We start from the raw sequence: 16854 nt of genomic DNA, 5'->3' as shown, positions 1-16854 counted from the left end.
GCTAAGACCGGCATGCACCGCGCTTGCGGGGGCGGGGGCGGGGCAGGCTCTAGGAACTTGGGCAAAATTACTGAGGCTAGAGAAACAGGAGGGGGCCAAGGGATCAGGTTAAAATTCTGGGCCGGCAAAAACCAAAGAGTGAGGAATGAGGGCAGTCCGTAGCTAGTTGCTACGGTAAATAGGAAACATGACGCGGGTTTTCATGGAGCTCCCAGTAAGATCGGGAGACGTGATCAAACCTCAGAATCTCCTACTAATAGAAAAACAAATATATAACAGTTTGGCTCCCAGAGCTGAGTACTTTGGTTAGTAAGGAACAAGAGAAATAGAGGAGGCATTGCAGGTTCTACAGAGAAGTGACCGTTCAAAATGCAATTTGAGAATGTGTTCAATGCCTAGAATTGTCAAATCTGAAGGCACAGAATAAGAACGCAGGTAGAGCAGACTAGGTAGGTTCCAGGGGTTGATAATCAAAACAGGTAACGGGAAAGGAAGGAAACAATTTTCAGAGTCTACAGAATTCACCTGAAAAGGACACAGCCTCCTTCTTGATTTATTCAGAAATTAAGAGATTTGGAAGGCAGAGGAATTGGAAATTAGTTCCTCATAAGAAACACCTCATGCGGCATTTCTGTGCACATACACAATCTGTTCGCAGGTGACTTACAGAACCTTTATAGAGGTAGACATTGATGGAGAAGGGGATAATGGGACAAGAACTGACTGGCTGTTCAATCAATAGTATTAAAAGAGTGTACGTATGACACCAGATGCACTGAGTCATGGATAGAGACCAGCGTATCCACTAAGATCTATGTATCTTGATGGCACAGAATGCAGATGGAGTGGGGTAAGAAATTCTTGCCCATCCTCCTCCTCAACACTACATGTGCTCAGAATATGTTCATAATAGATGGTGATAATTAGGTAAGCAGTGGTCCAAATGTCTCAAAGAGCACCTTTCCACCTCTTCTTTTTGTCAATCTCAACGATCCTGAGACCTGGGGTAAAAGAGAAGGGAAATGCTAATGGGTAATCTTTGCAAAGGGAGCCCACAAAATATCTTTTAGAGGGAGGAAAATTTGAAAGTGGGGCAGGGGTGAAAATGGATCTTTCTGGCATGGAAGTGCCATAATTCCTCAGGGGAAGGAGAGCCATAGGAAGAGAGCAAGGAAGGGTAGAAGGCATATCACAAACTAGTAGAGGAAGGGCACCAAGAGTACATAGATCAAGAGTGAGTTTGTAAGAGCAGTTTGAATCTCCAGAAAATCTCCCAAAGGAAGGAAGGAAAGGAAAGGAAAGGAAAGGAAGAAAGGAAGGAAGGAAGGAAGGAAGGAAGGAAGGAAGGAAGGAAGGAAGGAGAAATAATGTAATATATTTAGTGTCTCTTGGCAGGAAAGGGGTAGGAAGTATACTAGCAGCAGCAATAACAAGGAAAGTCACTCCATTTTAGGGCACATTGACTCCTACCTTGAGTATATATCCTTCAAATATCTTTCAACTCTTTGGCTCTTCATTTTCACTCAGTCAAAAGCCATAAATACATATTTATTCATACATGTTCACACACACTTTCACACATATATATGTATGTTTGTGCCATACTTCACTCTTTGGGAGCCCCAGGCCACTGGGAATTGGTATTTCTTGCTTATCAGGCATGCCCACCCTGCCCACAAAAGAGCAAGAGCAAACAAAAGGGGTTAAATAAAAAACTAAATGACAAGGAATTAAATAGAACTATCTTATAGATTTATTAATGAAAAATACTTTACAAAAACAGTATGTTTGGCCCTAAAATAATTCAGCTAACTCTGAGGGTTTACAATGGCAACTGAGCAAGTGGCAATAATGGCTCTGCTGCTGAGACAGGAGGGTGTGTTAGTGTGCCTGACTCCAACTGTTCAGAGGGCAAATGATATGCTGGCAGCTCCGCATTCTAGGCCTAAGGTTTGGGGGCACAGGAAGACAGTCCACGATACCTGGGAAGGTGAGCTGCCCTTAATGATGTGGTCAGGACCATGACCATAGAACTACATGTCTCTCCAAGAATGGGGGACGAGGAAGACAGGTCAGGTAATAGGGATAGGTGCATAAAACAAAGAATAGAAGTGGGTAATAGAGTAGGGAGCAGAAGATGAGGGCTCAGGTACAGATGAGGCATAAAGTATCCAGGAATAAAATGGTGATCCTAAGATCCTAAGGAATAGCTAGTGTCCAGAGTAATATGGATTCTTCTTTAAAGTGGCTCAAATAAAGCCCTAAATAAATAGCAGCTGCTCCTTTTACTAGGTGAAACTGGAATTTCAAATATTCCTTCTGAAAGAGCCACGTCATGTTAGAGGTTTATGACATCCCTTGTGAGATAAGAGTAGTACAACCCTCGTACCAAAACTGCCACAGTATAGTTTAACAGAGAAAGTAGTGGCTCCAGGAAAGGAAAAGGGTGACCCTTACCACCTACTATGCTGCAGGGCTCTAGCCCTCATCTCTCTTCCAGGGGCATCTGCTAGAACAAATAGAAACTCCTGTCCCCGTGTCCTCCTGTGTCTAGATTGTGGGGTATGACTGCTTTGCCTCCAGTCATCATCTGGGGGCATATCTACTCTTCGAGGACCAGGGGCTCGAGACCCTGGACCAGGACCCGAATTCCAAACTGACCTCAGGGGTACATGAAGGCTGCTTGATGGTGGGGACACAGGGTGAACAATGGGAGGGTGGGAGGGTGAATGGAAAAGATCCCCCCAGGACTGAGCATGAGGAACCTGAATGCCCTGGTGTCTTTCTGGTAGTGTGGCAGTGTGGGTTAGCTGAGGCTTGCACCCTGGAGTAGTCAGGAATCTGGCCCCAATATGCTGGTTGGTCTCTGACCATGCTCCCCAGGAGGCATCTGTTCTGGAACAATGTGGGAGACTCCGGTAGTTCAAAGTCCTTCCTGCATACTTGACTCCCTGGGAAGTTTCACCCCTGTTACACATAGCCAGAAACTGCTGGACACTCCTTGAAGTTCCTGGGAGGAGAAAAGAAACCCAAAGATTAAGCGTCTTTAGTAAACCATTCTCTTTCCCAGAGGACCTGGCTGTTCTACATAACTCCCCACCCCTCCAAGAACGTACACAAAAGGGAAAGAAGGAGCCTAGCTTTGTTTTTAATTTCATTTTTTAAAAATCTTAATATACATTAAAATCAAGTCTCTTAACTCCAACCTGGGCAAATGAAACAGTCTCCTGGACGCTGCCATACTTCTACCTCACTCCACTGCAATCCTTCCTCCAACACACACACACATGCATGCACACGCACGCATGGCTCCCTAATATTACAAATGTATACTCTCATTGTGACGGCTCTACTCCTAGAACCACCACTCCAAACCATCACTTATTTTCTTAACATGGTACCTTCACTGTAGCATTTGGTACAAAACAGGCTGTAATAAATAATTCCTGTATGATCAGATGCCCCTAACAACTGTCAAAGGAAGCTGGCTACTTGGCTGCTCCACAGAGTAATAGGAAGTCCATCTATCTAGAAGCTCCCTAAAATTTGGACACAAATATCAACAATACTACTCTACTGTTCTAGAACCACAACCACTCCTTGCCCTGGGACATTCATTGCACTACTGATATTTGGGGCTGATAATTCTTTGTTTGGGGGATTAAGGAGGCCAGGGAAACTGCCTTGTGCATTGCAGATGTTTAACAGCATCCCTGGCCTCTACCAGCTAGATACCAGTAGCACCTCCCCTTTCCCATTGAGAATCATTGTCTTATACTGTAGATTCAGCCCATGAAGAGGAAAAGAAGCAAAGCTTGCTATGGAGAAAGCCAGAAGGATGCTTCCCACCTTCCCCAAGATTGTCTGGGTCTGTGTACATAGGATGGGTATTCCATGTGCAGGGTCTTTCCAAATCTCCTATTCACTCCTTGTCCTCCTAGACTATCCCACAACTGCGACTTACGGGATAGAAGAAGAGAAAACTAGCTAATAGAGATGACATTTTCTGTTTTGGGTAATCCTAAAGACTGGGTATTAATTCCCCTTGGTCATCTTATTCTATCATGACTGAAACAATTCATTTTCATGGGTAGTTAGAGTCTGAGAATTCGGTCTAGACCCTTACCCTAGAACCATGTTGCCCAAGAAATGACTCAATCACAATTCATCTAGATTAATGTTTGATATTAAAGCAGTAATTTATAACTCTTTACAATTCCACCTTGGGACACACACACACACACACACACACACACACACACTCACACACACACACACCCAGAGGTATACTGATTTGACCCGTTAGGTCCCTGGAAAGGTACACCACATTCTGGCACATAATATTAGATTTGGGGAGAGTTACCTGGGGGTCTATGGGGCTCCCCTGCCATGTTGGGCATCAAGACATCTGGGGACAGGAACTGTGGTTGGGGTGGGTAGAGTTGGGGACCAAGGAGAAACACAGGAGGGTCATGGATGACAGGGAGGGAAGAGGAGCTGGAACAACGGTGCCCGGTTTCCAAAGGCTTTGTCCTCGCGTTTGATGAATCCTTATAATGAGATGACAAAAAAAAAAACAAAAAAAAAAAACATAGAGATGAAGATTAACACACAGCAGGATATGGTTGGGTAAACACGGTGAGGCAAGCAAGGGGAGATGGAGGGAACTAGAGTGCAAATATGTCTTATTCTGGAAAGGGACCCAATTTACTCAGTCACTCTCCCTCTTAGTCCCTCTAGAAACTAAGGGAAGATCCTATTCTCCTAACTTGTCTTCCTTCTAGCTCTCACCTTCCCAACCTTATCATCTAGGTCTCTGGCAAACTCCTTAATGCTAATAGAAGAATTAGAAAGATTGAGATAGAAATTTAAAAATAGAGAAGAAATGAGAAATTCAGAAAGCCTGAGATATTGAGAAAGAAAATTCTATACTCTCTCTAAATATTGAGAACCAAAATATATCTCCTTAAATATACAATCAAGAACTCTATTACTCTGTTTTCTCTCCTAACACTGCTATAATCCACTGTCTGGGTCTGCCTGTCAAGTTTGTACCCACTGGTATTTATGTCCTGCTCCATACTCCATTAGTCATTCACTTTTGTGGCAAAGTCTCAGAAATATCCCCTTTAACATGTAAAACACTAATATGTCCAAATCGAACTAATATTCTTCCAAACTCTTCCTCCTAGTACCACATTTTCCAAAGGCACCTAGACTTGAATGTTGACATTGCCCTTGATTTTGCACTTCTCATCCACAATTCCATTAACATTTGACCAGAGACCTTTGCCAGTACTGTCATTTCTACTTAACATATTTCATATTTAAACTCAATTGGACCACTGCAACAGCCTCCAATCTGGCCTCCCATCTCTAACTCATTTCCTTTGTACTGTGGCCGGCAAGTTCTTACATATGTCCTAACATTCAGACGCATTTTACACACTAATCTTTTTAATGTTCTTCAAACACACTAAACTCATTCCACTGTAGGCCCTTTAACATTACTGCTACTGTCACCTGGAATCTTTTCCCATAGCTACACACTTTCATATCACTGAGGTCTCTGGTCAAATGTTACTTCCTTAGAGCCAATTTCTCTCGCTACTCTATCAAAAATAGCCCTGAGAATAATCATTGTTACCTCTTTACTCCTCATCCCTTTGCTTTGTTTTATTTTGCTTTATCACACATTATCTGGGATTTACTTGTTTATTGTCTTCCTCTCCTGATAGAATACATTTCTTTTCACTGCAATATCCCCAGCGCCTTAAAGCTCCATTTAAGCTCAATATATCCAAAATTGTATAAATCTCTTCTCCCAAATATATTCTTGCTTCTCTTCCCTTAAATATATCATTATCAATCAACCCATAATTCCTGAATATGATCCTTGATTCTCCTTTCCCCATATCCAGGCAGGCAGGCACCAAGTCCCATTGATTTTTACTTCTTAATTGGCTCTTCAATAGGTCCACTTTTCTCTATCCTCCCAAACTCCTTATTGTGATTCATGACATGACCCTTGTTTATGTTCTTTCCAGTCTCACTTGTCAACACTCCATCCTTCCCTTGCCAGGCTTTAATCTTGCCATACCAAAGTAGCTTCTTTTAATTCAGGTTCCTTTACCGGCTATATATTTTTTTACTTCTTCCAGGAAGCCTTCCCTGATCCCTCAAGCCTGATTTAGTTGTCCCTTCTGTTACACTTCCATAGCACTAAGTATTATATTATATTATGTTATATTATATTGTTATATTTTATTATATTACATTATATTATAATTATTTATTTGTCTCCTCCAATAAACTGTGAAGTCCATGAGAACAGGGACTATATCTAGCTCACTTGCCACTCTATCCCCAGCATCTGGCACAATACCTAGAACATAAGCTCAATAAGTATTTGTTCAAAAAGAATGAATCAGTGAATAAATAAATAATACAGAAGTCAGGAGAAAGGAAGCCAAATCTCCTAGGAAAGTAACAATTTGCCATTAAGTGCTTTAAAGGTATATGAGAATAAATGCTGGGCAGAAAAGACCACATTTTCCAAAAAGAATGGCAGACTTGTTCAGAGTTGTTTAGGAACTTATGAACAATAAAATGGGGGAAAAAAATGACTGCCTCTTAGAAGAAAAACTGGATCTGAAGTCCTAGTAGAAGACAGACTTAGTTTTAACTCTATATTCTTTTGTACCTTTTTATTTTTATATCACATATTTAAAACTTTTAAAATTTTTCTTGAACTGACCTGGTAAACGAGCTTCAGTGCACTGGTGCTTTGCATCCTGACTTCTATTGTAATGAAAACTCAACTTACCTTGGACAAGTGTGAGAAATTCTCAAAGGCATGATTTATAAATCCAGCCACAGCCACTATATGAGTTTGTTGATCTCTGCTGACTTGGGTGTCTCTGTAACTTGCAACTATAGATTACTGCATTAATTATGAAAGGAAGGCCTTAAGGAGGAGGATTTTAAATCATTTTCCTTTTCTTGCAATGCACATGTTTCATTTCATCTTGAAATTACAATGGGCCTCATTACAATGGGGTGGGGAGGAAAAAGCAAAACAATACTCCATCCATCTCTGCAGTGGGTTCTGACCCAATCAGGAGCTATTGGTTCTCGAGAAGGCTACTATTAGGACTCTTCTCACCCTGGGGAACCCAATAATACACCTTACAGACTACTACAGGGAAGAGATATTCCTCTGGGCTCCAACAAAATGTGTGTCAATAAAGTAATGACTATGTGTCCTCATTTTTGCTAAGTGCACACGGCTTTTCCCCAAATTACAACCTTCAGTTTCTTCTGCCCCTTCACCTGCACTATATTTTACCTAGCAAGAGAAAGGGGGCTCTAAATAGATAGACCCTGATTCTACTTATAAAATTGTGGGAAGAGACTGGGGCCTCCTGCCTCTGGAAGACAGCATGAGATGCAGTGAAAGTTCTCTGCACCATACTTATCATCTTCCCCATACTCCCTGCTGGGGCCTCAGCAAGGTGCAGCCTTCAAATTCACAGACATAGGCAGTCACATGACACCAGACCTGTGGTTTTCCCACAGACACTGTCCCCAGGGATATGGGAGAGAATAAGGTAAGACTCACTAGTAGAGGCCTGAATTAAATATATTTGAAAGGTAGTGCCCATGTGGCAATATCCTCTCAATCAAAAGATGCTCAATCATAGACCTTGTTCTATTCTAAGAGCCCGACCTTACCGTGCCTCTACCTTACCACCAATCCTACCACTTATCTCTCTCCATAATTCCTTCCCCAACACACCACCCCATGCCCAGCACCTTAGCACCTGAGGCTGCTACCTGAGAAGCAGGCACTGTGCTGGTTTCATGGAAACTGTGCTCCATTTCTGCTGTTGGGGTCTTTGAGAGACCAAGGCCAGGGGCTGAATGCAACCTCCTCCCCATACCATCTGCAGATCCTGAGGAGGAAAACAAAAATACAAGTTGAAGCCACCTTATCTCTTAGAGCCTAAACTCTGAGCCCTGCAGCACAAACTTCAAGAGTTCTTGTTTCATTAAATAACAAATATATATCCCTGAATCTAATGGAAGATGTGCTTCTGGAATGTAGAACCAGGAGTTTCAGAACAGGGATAGTTTCTTAGAAGCCACAAGGATCTCAGAACATAGACCTTAAAGAACCTTGTAGAGAAGAGGCTATGAGGACAGATAGCTGAATGTCCCATCTTGCCTCATTTCATTTTTGTAAACACAATCAACTTTGCTGCTGTCAGACTTGGGCCCAAGACATATAAGAGTGTCTGTGATGACAAAGGAAACTATTAATCTCCAGTCTAGTTAGAAATTGAAACGATCATAGTAATCATTTATCAAACCTCATTTTACATAACAGGAAAATGAGTTCCAGGGTCTTAAAGTAGTAAGTGGTTTAACCAGTATTAAAATTCAAGCCCTTGATTTTCACTTCCTGTTACTATGAGCAAGAACATTTTGTATGTAACGTTCTTTTATTTCTCCTGATTGGCTTCTCTCAATCGCTTAAATTCTAAGCAATCACTAAATGCTTATCTTTTCCTCAAAATCTTGCTAGACTGTTAAGAGCAGCTCCAAACTGGATATGTGACTCCCAAGGTGCTTACCTCAATAAAAATAATTAAGCCTTCTATTCTGAAGATGCACATGTCCTTGACCTATATTTAAAATATATATATATTGCCAATTCATGTCTCAATTTGTTATTTTGGTACTAATATCTGGCTAAAGCATGATATTGCTGATCCTAAACTAGAAGACCAGTTATTTTTAATGATTCCTGGTGCTTAAATGCAGTGGTTCTAATACCACCTCAGACTCATTAGGAGTCTTAAGAAATACAGCTTCTTGTACCTATCCACAGACCTACTGAATCAGAATCTTTATAGTTGGAGCCTGGGAATATTTACTTTTAAAAAACTTCCCCAAAAAGTGTGGGAGAATATCCTCAAACATTGCTTATAAAAAATGTAAAATGTTATAGTCTTCCTAAAAAGCAATCTAGAAATATCAATTGAAATTTGAAATATATTTACCCCCTTATCCAACAATTCTACTCCTGGGAATAAGAAGCAAAAATACCAGTTTACTGTGGCATTGTTTGTAGTGGCCAAGAACTAAAGTAATATCCATAGATAGCAGAATGGGATCTTCAATATCAAATATTGCCCAGCCACTAAAAAGAATGAATTGAATTAAATTAAGTAACTTGGAGGGATGTTCATCTAGTATTATTAAGTTAAAAGAAAAAAAAAAATTGTAATATTATCCCCAGACCAAAAAACACTGTACATGTAGATCTACAAAGGATTTTATGATCAGAAAAATACAGAAATATGTATATTTGATTATCTGGGAAGGTGGGGGATAAAAGGTAGGGATTGATGTAAGGGGAGGATAAACAGAAAAATTGTCCATAATAAAAACAGCATGTGTACTGTGATCCCGTTTTTAAAAAATTACTTGTTTTTTAAAAGCCACTCTTCAGGTGACTATAATGGATAGTCAGATTTAAGAATCATAGTTGTAATGATTAGAATTTGGTTCTCTTCTAATCACGTCAATTCCTAGACAGAGAGGTGGCTACTGAAACCTCCTGAAGGGAGTGGACAGATTCCTTTAAAGACATTTAAGCAGAGGTGGAGGCAGCCATCTGTAAGGAGTACTGTTGAGGGGACTTCTGGATTTGATAGCAGGTACAATTAAGATGATGCCTACTACTGATTAATAGTAACAAGGAAGACTACCAGACATTATGTGCTTCCCGATATAAGAAATACAAACAACTACCTATGAAATATTCTTATTTTTTAAAAATTGAATCTAATTTTTATCAAGCCTCTAGACCTAAGTACCAGATTACAGGAAAAAGAGGGGCTAGAAGAACATGTTTGGAGAGAGAGAAAAAGAAGCAAAGCTCTATTAGAATATAATCAGCAAAATCTAGAATGTGGAAGACAAATGACCAAATTTCTTCAACAAATAAATGGCAAGGGGAAAAGAGACACAGAAATCTTACAGTCTAAAAAAAAAGCCTTGAAGCATATCAACAAAATGCAATGTGCAAATATTGTATGGATCCTGATTTGAAATAAACCAACTGTGAAAAGACATCTATGAGACAACTGAGAAAATCTGAATACTGGTTACTGTATTATATTAAGAAATTACTGTTAATTTTTCAGTTATAATAATGTTATGGTTTTATCTTTTAAAATAGTCTTTATTTTCTTAGAGATACATTCTAAATGATTCATGGATGAAATGATATAATGTCTGGGATTTGCTTTTAAAATAATACAGTGGGAAAGGGAAAGGAGAGGGTGCTATAGCTAAATCAATACTGGCCACATGTTAATAAATTGGTCAAGATAATCACCATGGAAGCTAGCGATAAGTATGTGGGGAGACTATTATAACATTTACTCTTACTCTTTACTTTTGAATATATTTGAAATTTTCCATAAAAAAAGCTTTTATTTTTAAGATGATGTCTGCCCAACTTCAAAGTACTATGAAATTTAGAATACAGGTCAAGGGCAGTGTTTGTATAACTCTTTAGGAACTATAACTATGTCAAAATTAACCTGGTCACAAACACGATATACTATATAATTGCATTTATAGAAAATGTCCAAAATAGGTAAATCTAAAAACAAAAAATAGATTAGAGGTTGCTTGGGGCTGGGAGAGAGGGGTAGGAGGAAAAGGGGAGTGACTATTAATGGATACATTCTTTTTAGGGTGTTGAAAGCACTTTAAAATTAAATGTGGTGATGGATGAACAACTCTGTGAATATACTCAAAAACCTTTGAACTGTACTCTTGAATTGTATAGTATAGAAATTATATGTCAATAAAGCTTTGTTCCAAATAAACAAGTCATACAGAAAAAGACAAATATTGTATGATCTCATACGTGGAACCTAAAAAAAACAAGCTCATAGCAACACAGAATGGTAGTTAACAGGGGCTGGGGGATGGGGAAGTGAGGAGATGTCAAAGGTACAAACTTCCAGTTATAAGATGAATAAGTTCCAGGGATCTAATGTACAGTATCGTGACTATAGTTAACGATATTGTATTATATACCTGAAAGTTGTTAAAAGAGTAGATCTTAATGTTCTCACCACAAAAGAAATTGTAATTATGTGTGGTGATGGTTGTGTTAACTAACCTTATCATGGTAATCATTTAACAATATATATATGTATTAAACCATCACATTGAACACCTTAAACTTATACCCTGTTATCTGTCAATTTACATATATCAATAAATATGGGGGGGAAATAATTTCATGCCTAATAAACGCTTTACAGTAAGATAATAAAGGATTCCCCCAAAGATACATTCTGTCATATATGAATCCTAATTGGCATTTTCCTTTGTCAACTATCTGATTTATTCCACCTGATCACTTCATTATTTTATGTCATGTCAGTTCTTAAAGTCTTAATTTAAAACAGACTCTAACCAAGATAAATGCTAGTTTGGTTTAACAAGTATTTTGAAAACTGACTCATTAGATAAATTTTTAAATTAGTTTTGTTTACTAAGTAAAATTAATGGTTGGTAACTACTCTTTCATATTGTTTTTAAAAGTATAATCTTCCTGAAGGCTAATTTGCCAGTATGTACCAAGAGGTTTTTTTTAAGGTTTATAACCTTCAACTACTTATTATCCTTCTAAAAGTTTATTCTAAAGAGCTTATGAGTGGTCAAACACTTAAATATAAAGATATTCATCACAGTGCTATACTATAAAAAAATTTAGAAGTAACCTAAATTTTCAGCCATAGAATGGTACATTCATATACAGAATACGATGGGCATTAAAAGTAGATTTATCAAAGTGCTCATGGATATCATGTAAGAAAATTCATGGAACTAAACTGTGTGTGTGTGTGTGTGTGTATAAAAGATCCTGCTTTTCATAAAAACAAAATATATAGTGTACATATATAAAAAAACAAAGCCAGAAGTAAACTCATGAAATTATTAAGAGTGGGATTATCAATGGTTTTTGTTATTTTATATATTTCAAAACTATGAAATGAAAAATGTTGCTGTTTTGGGTAACATAAGGGTTATTTTGCTTTGTTTTTGTACTATAATGTTTGACAGTCAAATTAGTTCAATTTCAACTGCAATGTATTTTTTATATGTCTTTATTAATAATTCTTAAAACACAACATTTGTATATTCTTTCTCTCTTAAAATAGGCAGGAAGCTAATTGAGATAGTCCAGCTTTTCCTCATTCTGTAGAATCTTCCCATATGGCCCATTTGTATCTAAGGAGCACTTAATAAATGTTATTGCAAAGTCTACACTGGGATGCAGATCCTAAAAAACATTATCTTAATATCAAACCTCATATTTATGTGATACCTCCCCCACAGCTCCTGGGAATATAGTAGGTATTCAATAAACACTTGTTGTTTGGCTGTAATTAAACGTTGGTTGGCAGCATGCGAGGAATCTGTACCATTATGGAAACTGTTACGCCCAAGTGAACATAAAGGTCTCCAAGTTCTATTTCACAGAATCATACATATTCTAAGAGTTGGAAGGTGTCTTTTAGAAAAAATCATTGAACCAATTCTCTTTTTTTACAGATATAAAAACTTGGCCCTGGGATATCAAGTGATAATGCAGGAAGAACAAATAGTTCAGCCTTTGGAGTTCTTAAGTGCATCAATCTAAGTTATAAATAATCCTCATTTATTCAATTTCCAGAACTAAGTCTGCAGTGCTTATTTAAGGTGTAGACTTCACTCTTCACACAATACAATCTCAAGAAGAGTCAGTGAACGGTACCCTATAAGCATACTATGTTGAAAATTTTAAACCTGGCAGTTCCTGAAGGGACCAGGGAAGGTCTTGATAGTGCTGGTTCGGTATGATCTGGACATGCCCTTTGAAGGCTTGGCTCAGTGTAGACATCCTCGGTGCAAGATGGATCTGGAAGCTGATCTTAGGATTAGTTCAGCTCTTGAACCACAGAAGGATGACTTTTCCTCTCAGCCTCCCCCATGTCATACTGGGTCACTCTCAAAGACCTATGAACCATTCCTTAGCACTGTATATTGAAGAAGCCCTCAGCATACACTCTCTTTAGGAGGGAACTGGCCCATGAGTGATAATTCTGTCCCTACTCTTCACACTAGCCAGAAAAATGTCTACCCCTTGTCCTAAAGTCTTTATGAATAAAGTCAGACATTTTACTGCCATGTTCTAAGCTAGGGATATTATTTGAACAGAACACCACCCTACCTCTGATCTTGTCCTCATGCTTTCAGCTTTTATATGTCCCCACTCCTCTAACCCTGGTTGTATTCTTACCTCTTTGGCTAAGTGGTTGCCAGGTCACATCCTGCTGCCCCCATCCAGAGCAGGCTGCTTGAGAAGCCTGAAGACTGGCCTGGTAGAGAGACTCCAATTCTGAAGTCTCCTGCTCTGTGTCTTGGTTCCAATGTGGATGCAGAAGGATGTGATTTCTTTCTGGATAGGCTGTACAGGTATGGGGATCATTGGGGGAGGACTTCATTCCTGGCCCAGGGACCTCATGTTTAAGCTGAGAATCACAGAGCCTTGTGACATTCACCCAGGAATCCAAAGGCAAGGAAGTCCCCAAGTCGACATTGCTGCCTAGCTCCTTAGGCCTAGCATCTCTCACTTGAGATAGCTTCCCTTGGAACATACCTGGCTCTGCCAACCTGGGCTGTCCTTCCCAAGAAGTTTCACCATTAGGCAGTCCAGAATTCATGGCAAGAGAAGGATGATCAACAGGCTCTTCCCAGGAAGGCAGTCTGTCCCTATCATCCACAGAGGGTTGCTGTTTTGCCCCAGGCCACTGGCCTTTCCCTTGACCCTGTGGGAAGGGAGGCTTGGAGTCAGAAGAGGAGAAGTTCTTCCTTATACTATTTGGCAAACTTCTATCCTGGGAACCTGTACCATCCTTTGTGGAGGCACCTTGCATCCTCTGGAACTGCTCTGTCAAAGAGCGAACAAGCCCTTTCGTGCCCAGAAACTCTGGCCTATTGGGCTCCTCGCTGCCTCCATCCACTTTTGAAGTCAATAAAGTTTTGAGGCTCTTGGCTTGGAGGCATTGGTTAGTCTTCTGCACAGTATCAGGAGAGTGAAGCACAAATGAGGAAGCAGCAGGCAATACAGGGTGGTAGGAGCTATACAGAGGAAGGCTGGGCTGAACTGATGAACTTGTAGAACTACAGGCTAGTCTGTGTACATCTCTTCTCTCACAGGTGGCTGTTCCAGTTGGGTGTGAACAAGACATCACCTGGGATGAGTCAGCAGGATCCCTCTTTTCTTGGAATAGTTGTTCTTGATCAATGCCTCTTCCTTCTTGAGGGGAAAACCTGGTGCGGCTGTTATTGTCACCCCTGTAGCCTTGAAGCTTACCCTCTGGTACATCCAATGGTTCCCAACCATGATGAAAATTGTTATCAGTCCTCCCTGGTGTTTTAGGTAACCCCTGCCTGTGGAACACAGAGGGGTCAATGCTGTCCACCTCAACTGAAGGAAGAAGGTTGGAGGCAGACCTACTGGGAGAATTGTGCTGTGGGACAGACAAGGCAGATGACTCTGGGAATAGTGATGAGTGTGACTCATGGCAGGAAGCAGGTGAGTAGACGAAAGAACTGGCCCCAAACTCTATATTTGTGTAGGGTTCCAGTTGGGCCTCCCGGCTTAACAATACTTGGAGCGGGATAGGCTGTTCACTGAAATAAATGGAGAAAGCCAGTCATAAGCTGCCTTGATTAACAAGATCACTTACAAAAAGAACTATTTATTTGGTTCCCACATCTAGCTATCCACAGAGGGAATGGTGAAAAATAAATGGAAATAAAAGCACAAGTAGAGTCAACAGTTCAGAGGTTCACAAGAAAAGGCACATGGTCAGCTCACACCCAATTGGTAGGTAGTATTAATCCTCTTTGTTACATGCCCTCACCAAAGTTGCACAGAGTAATACTAAATAAAGCCCTTGACAATATTTTTTCCTTACCCATAAAATCCTATTCCAATCATATTCTACTTGCAAATTAAAAAAAAAATTGCTAGTCCCACATGCAGATGACATGGAAAATAAGCAAAGGCTAGAAATCACTCATACCTGGGGTCCTGAGGGGCAGATGAGTCAAAAGAACCGAAAGGCCACATTTACAGAGTACAGGGAGATTTGGGCTCACAGGATTACATAGAAATCAACCATTTCTATGTTTCTATGTTTTCATAATCTGGATTTGGCTGAATTACTCACTGAGATACTTCCTCAAAGTAATGTACTGTGGTGTCTTGAGATTTGGGAGTGAGAATAGGGATTAACTACAGTTAGTTGATTTCTCAATAACTGTTTTGTATTTCTGACATAAAAAAATGTGTTAGAAGCACTTAAATAAAACCTCGATCACTCACATACATCAACTGGCATAAGCTGTCTGGAAAGAGTTTAGCTGCCTAAATTACTTATATTCAAAACACACCTGATCAGATTCCAGATCAGCATTCAATAGTGGAGTATACAATGGGAAAAAAGAAAAAGAAGATCCAAGCTATGAGCATTAAATTCAAATGATAATATATTATAAATTTTTGTGGGTACAGTCACTTAGTCACCTTTAAAACATTATGAAGAGTATGATATTATACTGCTATGAGAGACCTAATGGAATCACACAGACCTGGATGTGAGTTCTACACTTCTACCATTTAATGGCTGAGTAATACTGGGTATCTTATTTATCCTCTGAGCCTGATTTCCTTATTTATACCAGTAAAAAATAGTCTCCAACCTAGGGTTACTGTGAGAATTAAATAAAATAAAACATAAAGTATTTAAGCTTAGTGCCTGGGCACAGGCAAATATTCAAAAAATGTTAGTTACTTTTATAACATTTAAATTCTGAAAACTACTTAGGCTTATTAATAGCCAAAATTTACTTTTACTTAAATCTATCTTTTCTAAGTAACAGCCAAATCCAAGGGCTAAAATATGAGAACTATACCAACAGCCCCTGGGATGTTCTTCCTAACCCTGACCCAAAACAAAGAGAATCTTCATGTCTCTTCTCTATGGTTTTATCAGAGCAAGGAGGCTGCTTTCTCTGCTTCCATGAGGGACAAGAAGCGTTGAAATCTCCAAATAAATCACATGGTTTCTACTGCAACGTGAAATGTAGTTCAGTCTGCCATGTCTCAGAACTTAGTAGACATAAATTTAATAACTATGTTATTACACATGTCCAGGGACAAACTTCCCCACAGGAAATATGGACAAGTGGTCCATTTATTATGCTATACTTTCTGCATATTTCTAGGAACTAGTAAGAAAAGGACAAGCAGTGGGATGAACTTTCACTATATGTCTGAACTGAGAGAAGGAATTTTTTCAGAGGACTCTTCTCTCCCCTGTAGTCGCCAAGGCAATGAGAGCTCTGGCTATGCAGCACCCATGTCACTTCCTCCCTTGGTGTACATAAACTACTATTGTTCCCAGGCACTACCTTGTTGGCTGAGGGAGGGTCCCCCCCTGTGAGAGGAGGCAGGCTGAGGGCTGCGACGGCGGCTGCGATGATTGCTGCTGCTGCATGCGATCCTGCAGGCTCCGTGCTTTTCGAATACTGATTTGCAACTTCTTATCGACTAGGGCTCTGCTGTGTGTGCTAGAGCTGGCACCATGCAGGGCAAGTCTTAGTTTAGCTAAAATGCAAAAGAAAATATAGCAGAAACAGAACACAAAATACAAACAGAAATAAAAAGAATAAAATTGAACCAAAAATGAGCAAAGATATGCAGTAAAA

General features: G+C 39.7%; 1 protein-coding gene across 13 annotated transcripts in view; it reads right to left on the bottom strand.

The window, feature by feature from the left end:
- Positions 1-1730: 1730 nt before the first annotated feature.
- The window catches only part of USP54 (ubiquitin specific peptidase 54), a 109886-nt gene continuing 94762 nt past the window's right edge, over positions 1731-16854 (bottom strand). For 11 of the 13 annotated variants that reach the window (XM_025049424.1, XM_025049425.1, XM_025049430.1 and 8 more), the window contains 5 exons: positions 16558-16753; positions 13376-14772; positions 7837-7955; positions 4364-4550; positions 1731-3010 (listed from right to left, as the gene is read on the bottom strand). In XM_025049424.1, coding sequence (XP_024905192.1) covers positions 2454-3010; positions 4364-4550; positions 7837-7955; positions 13376-14772; positions 16558-16753 — 2456 coding nt within the window. In that variant the 3' untranslated portion in view covers positions 1731-2453. The remainder of the gene's footprint in view (positions 3011-4363; positions 4551-7836; positions 7956-13375; positions 14773-16557; positions 16754-16854) is intronic. The other 2 variants (XM_025049432.1, XM_025049435.1) reach the window with 2 other exon arrangements.

Source organism: Pteropus alecto, unplaced genomic scaffold (genome assembly GCF_000325575.1).
Source record: "Pteropus alecto unplaced genomic scaffold, ASM32557v1 scaffold155, whole genome shotgun sequence".
Lineage (NCBI taxonomy): Eukaryota > Metazoa > Chordata > Mammalia > Chiroptera > Pteropodidae > Pteropus > Pteropus alecto.
This window is presented reverse-complemented; position numbering and strand designations above follow the sequence as displayed.